The sequence below is a fragment of the Arachis ipaensis genome, chromosome B5, assembly GCF_059453495.1.
Source record: "Arachis ipaensis isolate K30076 ecotype BB chromosome B5, ASM5945349v1, whole genome shotgun sequence".
Classification (NCBI taxonomy): domain Eukaryota; kingdom Viridiplantae; phylum Streptophyta; class Magnoliopsida; order Fabales; family Fabaceae; genus Arachis; species Arachis ipaensis.
In genome coordinates this window covers 24,741,212-24,755,507 of record NC_142440.1, presented here as the reverse complement: position 1 = coordinate 24,755,507, position 14,296 = coordinate 24,741,212, and the positions used below count along the sequence as shown (strand labels likewise).

Here is a 14,296-nt window from a genome sequence, read left to right as displayed (position 1 = left end):
CTTCAGAGTCTTAACTATTTAAACTTCAGCATAACTTATCTCCACCATTCTCAACCGTACTTCATTGAACAATTCATCCAAAGGTTTTTAATTTTGTCAAACACTTTGCAATCCTTACTACTGATCATAAGTCCCACATCAACAGAACTCTTTCACGTAAAATAAGGTTTCACAACTCCCTGTGACGTCGTACACTTACAAGTTTCACCCTTTTGCGTTCACCAAATGTGTCCTAAAGGACTAATGTGTCGTTTACTAAGTCTATCGGTCGCACAAGATACCAAAACTAATCTCGAGTATACTCAAAAGGATAATAGACCATAGAAAAGAAAGAAAAGCGACAAGGACCGCGTTCGTGAGAAATTGGAAGAATGAATGAAATTGCAGGTAAACAAGGATATTCAAGCAATGAAGTTTACCAGAAAGAAATCAATTGACAACTTCAAGGATAGCCTTTGGATCAAAGAAATTCAATAGGATCAATAAAAAGAAAATCAGCGCATTAGTTTAAAACAAATCCAAGCTGAGTTGAAGAAGTATGAGATTTCATAGAAAATGAATGATTAAAGACTATGGTGACGCATTACTGCGAAACAACTTCAAATGATCACGAGGGTTTCATAGTTCGTGGAGAAATATGGAATCAATAGCCATGTTGCAAAAGTTTTAACATAGTCAGAAGTGTAACCAGTCAAGATATGCGTAAGGTATAAATGGCGAAGCAAGGGAATTTAAATTACATTTCAAGAAAAGAGAAGGAGGAACGATACATCAAATTGAGTGGCACAATTTAGAACACCTAAGCCAATACAATATAATAAAAGGGGTACTTTACATTTTCAAAGATTTAAGGGTCGGCATCATACCCGGAACAATTCCAATATTTTGTCAAAGAGTACAAAATTCATAAAGAGAAGTATAATGACAAGGATAGACGTTCTTAAGAATTCAAATAGCAGTTTACAAATAAGAGACGAACGTATGGAGAGATTAAAGAACTTTAATGGAGACGATGAGAAGAGAACGGTGCATTCGTTAGTATTAAATTCAAGCTAAATCAAAGTACAAGATTCACAAGGAAGTGACCAGAGTCAAGGACGTCATTTACAAAATCCAAAGGAATATGTAGGAACGCAATCAAATGAAAGGTCCACAAGGAATAGATAAACTTAAGAGGAAGATCATCTTATCTAGGAAAAAGAGAAGATATGAAATAAACAATTGAGGGAACTGAACAAAGTATAGATGTTTGCATTACCTCGAGACTCCGCGACTCCTTATAACCTCGTACACTTACCAAATTCGCTTTCTGCACGCACAAATCGCGTCCCTAAAAGCTAACATATAAGAAATACTAAACTTGAGAAGATTAAAAAAGACACAAATGGTATTTGCAAGAAATCAGGAGAATATTCAGGTTCACAGTTGAACCAGGATGGTACTTTGCAAGGATTTGAAAGAATACGTGAGATTATCAACAGACAAGTGTATATATAAGCAATGAAGTGTAGTGTAAAGGGAGTTAATTCGAAAGCTTAAGAAGGAATTCTGAATCAAAGAGCTTCGACATGGGCAATAATAGGAAAGAGAGTACAACAATTTAGAACAACTTCAAATTGAACCTAAGGGAATTGGTTCATCTTTTTTTTTTTTTGAAGAAAGTATATAAATACAATATTTTTCAAAAAAACTAAACAAAGGTAAATATTATATTATACTAGATCAAATTCAAATTAAAATGATTTGTGTGAAGTTTATTAATGAAAATTAACTGAAATGAAAATAGAAATCTTGCTTTAGAAAATTTGAAGAGTTCGTAGATACATAATTAAGTAAATATATATGTATATGCATAAAAATTCGAATAATGTTGCAAGAGAATCAAATTATGTTCAAATGAGAAAATCTAACATAAAGTATTCTTGTAAAGATAAACAAAGACTAAGTAGTACTTTTAGATAAAAGCATGTGGTAACTATATAAGGAAATTATTTATTCTTTATAGGAAAATACTTATAAAATCAAAGGTTGTCGTATTCAGAATTCAAATAATGGTTACAATCAAAATCAAACAGAAAAAGAACCAAAATGGAACTATTTTCAAAAGAGATTCCAAGGTAAGAGTTGTAGAAAAAAACTACTAGAATTGATACATTTTATCAAAACAAGGTAAGTTTTTATTATTTTTACGAAGAAACACAAAACCAAATATTGTAATCCGAGCAGGATACACAATAGTTGCAAAACACGAAACAGGAGAAATAAATCGCATAATTAGTTTACTACGAATCGCGACTCTTAGAATTTCTAATGATTTAGGAATCAAGGATTATACGTTGCACTAAAACTAATTCGAGATCAAATCAACAAATACCAAATTTATGAACAGTGTTAAGGTTAAATGTTTCTTAAAGATTCAAGCAACAATTAGGAACATAATCAAACAAGGATATATATATATGAACGACAAGACATGGTAGAAAAATATCCAAAACACATTCCAAAAAGAAATCAAGAACTAGGGATTCCAATACAATTGATAAAGAAGAAGATAACATCAAGCACGAGCAAAGGTTATACGTCGAAACAGAACTAATCTCTAGAACTTAGTTTCTAACGTTCCCAAAACCCGCAACTCGCGTTATCTATAACTCGCATATCGTCTATGATAACCCATTAGTGCTTACATATACATAATTCACTAATGTTAAGCCGGCCAAACTTAATACCAGGAATTATGCAATGCATGACTAAAGGCATTAATCAATAGACCGTCATGTGCATAAAGCTCTAATTCTCGTTATTTAAACAAGACCTACTACATGACAGAATCTCAGAGTATGCAATTGAAGCATAATCAGTCCATTACCAAGGCTCTACAGGAAGGACCGCTCTGATACCAAAATGTAACACTCTCACTATCAGAAGTCACGCTTCCGGCTGCGCTACTCTGATAGCAAGAAGTATTACGACTATTTTACATACTAAATATTAAAAATAGGAGCCTGTGACTCGACACTGTATCGCTGATTTCTTTGAAAACTGGAAGTAAATACCTTATCTTAAAAAAAACAAGCAGACATAGATTCATATACAAGACTTCTTACATAATATCTTATAATTCAATATATATATATATATATATATATATATATATATATATATATATAACATACAACTCCTATCCCTCTTACAAAATTGTAATAACAAAGGCGAGGGAAGAAAATAATCTAATTAATACAATAACATATAAACCAAACGCAGTATAACTCTTCTTAATGCTTCTTCATCCGGTTCCTGAAAAGGTAAAACTGTAGGGGGGTGAGAACCTAACCACACGGTCTCACCACGGAGTTTCAAAGTTGTCATAAGAAGATATTCTATAAGAAAACTGTTTTCAAGCTCAGTGATTACCTTTGCCTTATGAATCTTTTAAAAACCAATAGGTAATCGTTCAAAACCTTTTCAAAGAAACAATGTTTATTCTTTTAGAAATCCGAAACCTTTCTTTTCTTATAAGAAAATTTCAATCAGAAACCAACCACGCAATCAAACAACACAATCATTAATTCAGCACCAAAATTCATTCTCAAATGTAGCACGCCAGAACAAACACAGGCAAGACAGATAAGGAAAGCACAAGTAGGTAGCAGCTACAGCAAATAGTTCAAGTAGCAGTTAAGAACAGTTTAGCAATTAGGTAAACCAAAACAAGTTCAAACTCAAGCAAAGCATACAAATGCATATGATGCATGCCTGTCCTATGGCTGATGAGGCTCATCTGTTGGTTATCCAGCCAACCCGACAAGTCTGAATTGTCCTTAGACTGTCCCCCGACGTGCATCCCCAAGAGTCTATGCATAGTTTTTTCTCAAATAATCAATATTGCTCAATGGGGGTAACATTCTCGGGAATTTATATAGTGCCCGGTCACACTTACGTCGTAGGGTCAACAGAGTATCGAGTTTTCAACCTGGTACACGTGGTGGCAAGCCATGGTACTTTATCCAGGGAACCTCGTATCTCAAATAATTCAAATTCATAAGCCATGTGAATAATTCAAAATTCATATCTCAACATTCTCAACATCATAATCATCCATCAATCCAAACCTTATTTCCAAAATTCATTCAAAAACCATATTTCAAAGAAAATCCTCATCATCCTTCTTTCCATTCCATCCTTTAACAATCCCAATTCAAAACATAATTCTTTCTCTGATAAATAAATCAATCTTAAAACATATAATGTTTAAGAACAAATCTTTTTAATTAAGTACTTCAAATAAAACTTCCAATTTTATGAAATTTCGGCAGTATCTTCTCTAAAACTCGGACACTGCCACCCTTTTTCGGGTCCCATCCAAACTTTTCTCAAACCTTTTCTCAACCATTTCCAAATCTCAAACATTTTCAGAGTTGAACCAGTTCCAATATCAAATTATTTTCAAATCAAACCAATTCCAACAATAAAACTCTTTTTAAAATCAAACCAGCTCAAGTGTTAAATCATTTATAAAATCAGACCGACTCAAATTCAAATCGCTTTAACTCCAAACTAAGAAAAACCACTTTTCATAATACCCAAGTAAATAACTTTTCAAACCCATTTCTTATCAACAACCGTACATCACTCAAGCAATCAAACAACCACATCCACAAGACAAATATAATCACAGAAGTATATTTTTGCATCAATATCTATTTATAACAACTCTGTAATATAAAATAAATTTTAAGAAAACCCCTACCTCAGTTAGCTGAGACTATAAACTAAACACATCACCGAAACTCTTTTCCTCTCGGCTCGACATTGGTGACAACCGCAACCGCAGCTCCATGGTTTTCGCACCCACAACAGTAACTTAAATTCACCAACGTACAGCAATCGGATCTCGATCCTAAAACATTAACGTCGCAGAATCTTAACATATAATGGAACAACGACTGACAAAGTTTGAAATTGAAATAAGGAATAGCTCACCGTACTAAAGAGGAGCGACTAAACCGAACAGCCGCAACGACAACAATACTTGCTACAACAAACTACTCAGAGAAAAAACGGCAGCAGTGGAATGGTGGCTCCGAGGGCGACGTACAACAAAGCAACTCGTGATAAACAATCCCTAGCATAAACAACTTCGGCAACAACTCTTCTAGTAACCAGGATTGACCGACAGTGAGGGAAAACCAGAACAGGGCTAGAGTTTACCAAGAAGGCCCGGGTTCCGACGACAGTTTTTGGCAACCACACCCGCAACAGTGCATCTTCCAATAGAACCAAATAGAGAGGCAATAACCTTCGAGCAACTCCGATGGGCTTCATCAGCAGTGGTAAGAACGGAGGTCCCTATCACAAACAGCCTCAGCAATAACTCATGGGAATGGAGAATTTAATGAATAGAGAAGCTGAGGCAGGGTTAGAGCTTACCAATAGAGGATTCAGAGAAGCGGCGGTTTCCGGCAGCAGAGGTGGCGGTGGGGCAGCCGCAACTCCGATGGTAACTCCCAACGGCGAGGAGCTTGGTAACGGTTTCCGACAGTCTGAACGATAACGGCGACGGCATGGCGGTTCGGCGCTGATGGAAACTCGACGGTGTGATAGCAAGATGAATCGTTGTCGGTAAGGAATTTCTCTTATAGAAATAAGAATTTCGTTGTAAGCATAGCTCCAAACCAACAAACAACTCTCGCATCAAATTAAATTTTAGTTTGTCACAAAGAACAATCCCCAATGAAAATTTACCGGAGTATTTCGGACTCCGAGTCGTCTCCCTAGGAACCAACGGAGTGCATATGTATTGACTATAGAGGGGGAAAAGGGGGTTTTGTTTATGAGATGGCAAGAAAATAAGTAAATTGAGCGAGTAAGTAAAGAAAGCAAATTAAAGAACTCTTGGCTAAGAATTGGGTACTTAAGATCACAATCCTAGTTAATACCAATTATCGACAATTATGAGAGGCCAACCCATTAAGTCTACTTCTCGAAGCCTTAAGCACGTAACATTTACTCCTAGACTGGAAGTATGTCAAATAGGCCTAATCACATCCACCCATAAGTCCTAACCTCCCCACCAATTGGTTTAGTAGTGGATTAGCGTCAATGGGCTTCAAATTGATCACACAGGGTTCTCAAATTACCAATTCCATGGTATCCAAAACTCAAGATCACTTAAGTCCCTTGGCCTAGACCAAGAGTTGACAAAAATACTCAAAAACTGAAGAAAACATTTCATCAAACACCTAGAGTGCAATAAAAATTGACATCATAACTTGCAAGAATACTAAAATCTACCACTATTGATTGCAAGAAAAGTAAACTCACAGCTCAAATCAACATCAATTAAAGAGACATCAACATTAAAATTGCATTAAATGTAAACAAATCCAACATGAGATCATGAATGTAAAAGAGAGCATAAAAGTAAAATTAATGCTACAAAATCATGAGAATCAAGGAGTAGAAGTAAGAGATCATAAAAGAAATGAGATGATAACATGTAATTAAACCTAATTCTAGAAGAGATTAACCTAACCTAATTCTAGAGAGAAGAGTGAGCTTCTCTCTCTAGAAACTAACCTACATAATGCTATACCTACAACTAATTACTCCCCCCTTTTGCTTGGACTTCAATTTTGCATGAAATACACTCAGAAACAAGTTGGATTTGGGCTTGGGTAGCTCAGAAATCGCCCCCAGCGTTTTGCCATTAAGTGGGCCAAGTACGAGTGTTGGCGCGTGCGCGTTGATTGGCAAATCCCCATCCGCGCGGAAGCGGCATGTACGCGTGCGCGTCCTTGTGAGAGACCACTTTTGCGCGTGCGTGCTTTGTACACGTGCGCGTCCATTGGTTCCTTCCAAATCTTTGTTTCTTCATGCATTCTCCTCTTTGCATGCTTTTTTCCTCATTTTTTTCATCCGATAATTGCCTAATGAACCTGAAATTACTTAACAAACACATGAAGGCATCGAATGGAATTAAGGTGAGTTAAAATCACCAATTTAAGGCCTAAAAAGCATGTTTTTACAATTAAGTATAATTTAAGGGAGAATTACAAAACCATGCTATTTCATTGAATAAATGTGGGAAAAAGTGGATAAATTCCCCAAAATAAGCACAAAATAATCCACAAAATCGGGGTTTATCAAATCTCCCCACACTTAAACTAAGCATGTCCTCATGCTAAAATCAAGAAAGAAGCAAAGGGTATCACATTTATTCAATGCAAGCTACTAACTAAATGCAATCTATTTATGTGCAAGTTATCTACATGAATGCAATGGCTCAGTCAAAACAAGTCAATTTCCAAGAGTACACATGTAAGCACAAGGGCTAAGGTATTGGCAATCAAGCAAACCACAATTGGATTGAATCATTGAAAGAGTTCACAAACTTGCAAGAGGAGATTATTAAGGGTGGAAACATGTAATTGAGCGATCGAACCCTCACCGGTATGTATCCGCTCTAAGCACTCAAGTGTATGGGGTTGATTCACTCAATTCTCCTCTAATCATGCTTTCCAAGATTTGTTTTTCATCTAACAATCAACAATTAATTTATGCATGCATACAAATATCATGAGGGCTTTCCCATGGGTTGTAATGGGGCTAGGGTCAAGGTATGATGCATATAGTCAAGTGAGCTAGAGATTTGAATCTTTGATTAACTTAAACTTCCCACCTAACCTATGACAACCTATACAATTCTAAACAAATCTAACTACTGATTCTTCACTTTTTCGCATACTCATGCATTCTATTTTAAACACCACACATATGCATTGATTATTATTGAACCTTGAACCTTGGGGCATTTTGTGCCCTTTTTATTTCAATTCTTTTTCTTTCTTTTTCTATATATATATATATAAATTTTTTTTATAAAGTATATATACAAGTACTAATGCATATGGTTTTACATTTGATTAATACATGAGTATATACCCAATTCCCAAAATTTTTCAATAAAAATATAAACACACTTTTATCTCTATCCAATGTTCCCAACTCTCCCAAAATCAAATAATGAACACTCTCACTAGCTTAAGCTAATCAAAGATCCAAACAAGGGACATTTATTGTTTTTCATTTAGGCTTGTAATGTGCTACAATTAAGAACAAGTGGGTTAAGCGTAGGCTCAAAATTGGCTAACAATGGAAGATAAAAGGTAGGCTATTTGGGTAAGTGAGCTAATTGAACAATGGCCTCAATCATATAAATGCATGTATACGCAAATAATGGACATAAAGAATCAAACAAATCAAAGATTACAATCATAGAGAGAGAATAATTCACACAAGAATGAAAATAAGTGGTTATATATGATGTAACCACACGATTAGGCTCAAATCTCACATGCTTGTGTTCTTTGCTCAAAACATGATCCACAAAGTGTATACTTCAAGCAAGTTCTAAAAATTTTTTAACCAATTGGGGTGGTGCCCTAAAAATGAGTTTCTTGGAAATTTCATCATATTGATTGAGCTTATTCTAATGCAAAATTGTGATTTAGAAATTTTTTTTTTAAAAATTCTCCTAATTTACCCCTTTTTCAATCAAAACACATTTCTTATATAAAAAGGGTCAACTAGACTTTCAGTAATCCATTAATTTTCTAATCACAATCAACAACTAAGATGCGAAATATATATATCTATACTAAAAGTGTGCAACAACCAAAATAAGAGTATCTACAAAAGCATAAATATGTACAGCAATCCCAAAATGATCTAAAACGTAAAGTGCGAAATAAAACAAAATAGAGTAGCAGCGAATAGAAATAAAAGTCTGAAAGTTCACCATATAGGTGCAAACACCGGTCACGAACGGTGACCTCCCCACACTTTAGGATTGAGCATCATCCTCGATGCTACTACTGAAGCTCGGGATGGGGGTCAACAATCGCATCAGGCTGTGGCTCATGCTCAGGCTCGGGCTGTGGGACTGGAGGTGGCACTGGCTGTGGCTCCGGAATGTCGTGCTGGACCTCAGGAGTCTGCTGGACCTCGGTGGTAGTCTGCATCACTGGTGGTGCCTCCTGCTGTGTCGGCTCCGCACCATGCTCCTCCTCCTGATCCTGCTCATCAGAGGCGGAAGACTCTGGAAGTGGAGGGAGCTCGATACCCTGTGATGCAGCCGCCTGGTCTAAGCGGTCGAGGCATCGCATAACACGACGCTCGAAGCGCTCCATGAAATGAAGAAGGTGCTGCACTAACAGATATGTCGGCTCAGGTGCTGATGGTGGTGCAGGTGCTGCTGTGGAAGAAGAGGGTCCAGCTGCTGTGGAGGGTGAAGGTCTAGCTGCCTCGACTACCGCTCTAGCTCGAGAACGGCGGCTAGTCGGGGGCTTCTCGTGCACCCATATACCCCAGGGAATAGTAACTTCCTTGTCATCGTCATTTGGAGGTGGTGGTGTCACGTCATCGTCCTCCCACGGGACATCAGCTAGCTCAGCTAAGCTAGTAACCAGTGTCGGGAACGGTAGCAAGCCGTGAATATGAGCTCTCCACATGCTATGCCTAATCAACCGGGGGAAATACACCTCCTTCTCCTCCATGACACACCCAATCAAAACTAGCATATCCATCGGAATCTCTGAAAAGTGAGTGGTAGGAAAGACATAGTGGGCAAATATCTGCTGCCAGGTCTTAGCCTCCCTAGTCAGATATGCAAATAGCATGCCCTTGGGCTTTGTGTTGCTCGAATCCATCACCCAGGAAGCATCTGGTGTAGCAATCACGCGCCTCATAGTCAAAAGTCATGGAGAGGAGAGCTACTTCTGCCTGCTGGTAAGCACAAGTCTCAGGAGTACCAACTCTGCAGAGCAGTGCATCCCTCAAGGCATCCTCAGTGATCATAATCTCTCTACCCCTCAAGTGTACTGAATCCAAGCCTTGTCGGAAGAAGTTACAGTAAAATTCCTTGACCCACGAGATGTTAATCCGTCCCAAGTCTCTATCGACGAAATCCAATCCCAACTCAGAAATACGGGCATTTATGGCACGCCTCACATCATTGGGAAGATTCAGCTTCTTCTCAATGTTCAGCTTTATCTTTGCATAACGAGAAAGGCGTAGTTCGCAGTAGAGGTTTGGAAACTTGGTTGGATCAGTGGATGGAAGCAACTGATTTTCTTTTTCCTCATCATTTAGCGGATTCTTAGCATAGTTAGCATATGGTGAGGGTGTAGAGGTCTTAGAGTGCTTCCTCTTTTTGGAAGTAGTGGCTATAGCCTTTCCTTTATCCGACATCCTGAAAACATAGATAATATAATATAAGCCTATAGCCAAGTAGATACAAAGCACTCAAAGCAAAGCATATTCATGAAGTGAATAAGGAAAGAGGATTTCTTGGAACGTAAGAAACAGAATATAAAATTCAAACCAGACTTCAAACCAAGAATTAAAACCATGTTTTGCACATCCTTCGTTAATTGAGTTCAGAAAGCACCATATCCAAAAGAATGACAAAAAGAGTTAGTTGAAAACCAAAAGGAGTTAGTTGGTTAAATGAGTTAGAGTTAGAAATTAGTTTGAAAATCAGTGATATGGTAATAATCATCTCAATCTGAAAGGAATGCATAAACCAATGTTGTAAGCACGTTCACAATCATGAGTTGCAACAAGTCATTGATGATGAAATATGATATAGCTAGAAAACAGCTAATATGAAACAAACCATCAATCAATGTAAGGATCACTAGTAATGTCGGTGAAATCAGAATCTTGAGAAACAAGTAAATCAAACATATTTACCACTAACTTTAGCAATGCATACAAGTCACAAGTTCAAATGTGAATTGGAAACCTCATGGTCTATGTGACTTAATGAGACTATGTATGAACATAATGAACTATTTGGTCACATAGATGAGAATATTCAAACTTGTGTGTCTATTGCAAAACATGCACAAAATTTTAAGAAAATCACAAGTGATGGTCAATTGGAAAATTCATTCAAACCATTCAATGCCTAGACGCAAACCATCATGCATCACAAGCAAGGAGTTTAAGCAAGACCAAAACTTGTCCCTAAGGATTTTCCAAAACCATTTAAGCAACAAAATTCTAATTGAACAGAAATCATCAACTAGAATTTGTTACACCTAACCAACAAGGTTAATTTTAAGTTTATGGTTGAGAAAAATTTGGCAGCAATTCAGCAGCATATTGGCTAATCCCCAAATTCAGACAGACAAAGCAGATTCCATATGAATTCAACAACAATTAAGAACACAAAACCATACGTGAGTTCATATGGAGGTAGCAACCAGTCAATAGTTCAGCAACAAAACAATTCAAACAGCACAGAGGGCAAAAGCAGTTGCTTCAATCAACATTTTCTTCACCAATCCATCACAAATAAGCAGCATTATCAGAGTACATGAACACAGGGCAATGCAGCAAAATAGAGCAATTTCATATAGCAACAGAAATTCAAACAATGCATAAATCCACTACTTAGCCCAGATTCGCTAACCACCTAAATCAAACTAAACTAACTAACTACGCTAATTCTAACTACACTAACGTAATTAACAATAAGCAGTAAAATGAAGCAAAACAGGGGAGGTATGGAACCTGGTTGCAGAGACAGAGAAGAAGCAGAACGGGGAAGAAGAAGGTGAAGTGGAGTAGTGAGATGGAGAACCGGTCACAATGGCGGCTACGATGGCGCTGGTTGCGCAGAGGCAGTGAGAAGCAGAGAGCAGAGGGGCAGTGAAAGAGAAAGGAAAGAAAAGTGAGAGAAGAGGGAAAGACGGCGCGGTGATGGTAGTCGGCGGCGGCGACGGGATTGGAGTGCTCGCCGGAGGTGAGGTGGTTACTGGGAGAAGTTTGATGATGGAGGGGGGGTTGAATGGTGGGAGAAGGAAAATGGAACGTTGGGGATGGAAATGGTGTGATGCGTGAATGCGCTAGGGTTTCGCGTCTCTGGGGTAAGTGAAAATTCGAATCCACGCGTGCGCGTATGGTGCGCGTTCGCGTGGGTGGGCGAAATGGAAGAACGGCGCGAAAGCTTAATGCGCGCTTGCGCGTAGATGAAGGGATCGGAATGGGCGCGGACGCGCAAGGTGCGCGTCGGCGCGGATGTGCTGGGCTGCAGGCACAAAAGAGGCCCAGAGTTGGCACAACTCTCGGGTTTTTTGGCCTGGATGATGCCAAAATGCATCGACGCGCGCGCGCACTATGCGCGTTCACGTGGATGGCTTGAGCTTATTGGGTGGGCGCGGAGGCGTGAAGTACGCCAACGCGTGAACAGCGAAACAGGGAGTGACGCGGACGCGTACAGCGTGCGTCCGCGTGGGTTGAGGCATAGAGTTGGCCCAAAAGTGGCGCAACTCTCTGATTTTTGGCCCAGGAAACTAAAATATGCAGTCGACGCACGCGCTCACTTTGCGCTTGCGCGTGGCTTGCTTTTTGCTTTTTTTTTTTTTTTGCTTTTTTTTATTATTATGAGCGTCAAAAGACCTCATAACTTTCCATCCTTCTCTAAAACTCTAGCTAAGGTGTAAGATTAAGCACATTTTGAGACATAGGGGCATTTTCAAACAACTTGAGAAAACTTGCAATTCAAGCAAAAACTCAATTCGAAAATAAATTCATCCCTTATTAAAGCATAGAATGCATAAACACCTTAGTAAACAAAGGAAAATATACCAAGAGGTAAAGAAACTATATACAATGGAACCCAATTCATTCATTCATTATATCTACAGGAGAATGGAAAGAGTTTACCATGGTGGGGTGTCTCCCACCAAGCACTTTTAGTTTAAGTCCTTAAGTTGGACATTGGGAGGCTCCTCGTTAAGGTGGCTTATGCTTGTACCCATCCTTGAACCTCCAAAAGTGCTTGTCCTTCAATCGGTTGTCAGAAGTTCCAACCTTCTTCATTAAGCTTTGGTGAGGTTCTTTCCAAGACGTGAGCTCCCGAGAAAGATTATCATAGGATAATCCAGGATCCCATATCTTGTCCTCGCACCCATCTTCTAGTTGATTATCTTGACTTTGTCCGGGCAACGAGAAAATAGAATTCTCATGGAAGCACCACACTACTCTCCTAGACCCATTTAGTTCAGCATTACACCAATCTATGCTCTCTAATTCCGAGCTTCCCACCATAATGAGCCTAGATTTAGAACGCCAACCACTAAACATCCTCCTCTTCCGCTTGATTCCACAAAGTGCCCTGAGTTGGCCATCCGTTTCAAGCAAACCATACTCAAGTGGGATAACACAGCTGCGAGTTAGAAGTTTTACCACTCAAATGGAGGATCGGATGACGAACTAGGTAGAGGAATTCCCAAAGATCGTGATAAAGCATGCTCTAATCCCGTCCATCCCCTTCTAGAGGTTTCCACCACTTGGTGAGGTTCTTCAAGTTCCCCCTCATGCCAAGCCTCCTCAAGTTCACTTTCCTCTTCACCAATTTCTTCTATTTCTTTCTCATCGCTCTCATCGTAGATAGGAGGTCTAGTGAAGTCTACTTCATCATCAAGTCTAAGCAAATTGGGGAAGGATTCTTCAAACTCAAAAGGATCATATGTTGATTCGGAATCATCATAGGTAGGAGGGTTTGTTGCTTGGAGCACTTCTTCCAGTTCTTCACTTGCATTAGGCTTTGGAGGTTGCAAGCTCTCTTCAACTTTGCTTTCCAATGTACTGGGGGAGGGTTCAACAGGATCGTTAAGGGAGTTGATCGAAGTGGGCAAAAAATCATTAGAGATGGAATCCACTTCTTTATCAATTTCCTTTAACTCATTGTTTACTCCTGCGACATTGCTCTTTTCTTTGATATTCCCTCCACATTCCTTTGAGGAAGTTTCCTCAACTCGGGATTCCTTTATGTACTCAACATATCCTAAACATCCATCCACCACTTCCTTTTGTTCGCTAATCTCTATCTTCTCTTCTTGTTGCGGTTCTTGATTCAATTCTTCTTCCTCACCATGGAGTTCCATGTTCATATCCTTGCTAAGCTCCGGGGTTGCTTCTCCGCATCCAACAATGGAAGTACTTATGGCGCATGAGCTTAGGTGAGATGTTAGGTGACCCACGGCTTCTATTATGCCGGCCACCCTTACTCTTAACTCCTTGAACTTGGTTTCATCTTCCTCTTGTCGCCTTAAAATACGAGATTCAAGGTCTCTCAGTTCTAACATGAAGGCTTCATCAGGAGATGGGGTTGGAAGAGAAAATTCATCAGTTAGGGAAAAATTGTTATAATCGGAAGGTAGTTCATGTTGGTGAAGTTTTTGAGGTGGTGTATGTGGAATTTGTGGTTCTTGAGAGTATTGGT

The 14,296-nt window shown here is 38.7% G+C and overlaps 1 protein-coding gene across 1 annotated transcript; it reads right to left on the bottom strand.

The window, feature by feature from the left end:
• Positions 1-5,049: 5,049 nt before the first annotated feature.
• On the bottom strand, positions 5,050-5,566 carry LOC148563628 (uncharacterized). Its single transcript, XM_088487625.1, has 3 exons — positions 5,431-5,566; positions 5,212-5,349; positions 5,050-5,138 (listed from the first exon to the last, which is right to left on the bottom strand). The coding sequence occupies exons 1-3, from the start codon at positions 5,564-5,566 to the stop codon at positions 5,050-5,052; spliced, it is 363 nt and encodes a 120-aa protein (XP_088343751.1).
• Between the last annotated feature and the right edge of the window lie 8,730 nt (positions 5,567-14,296).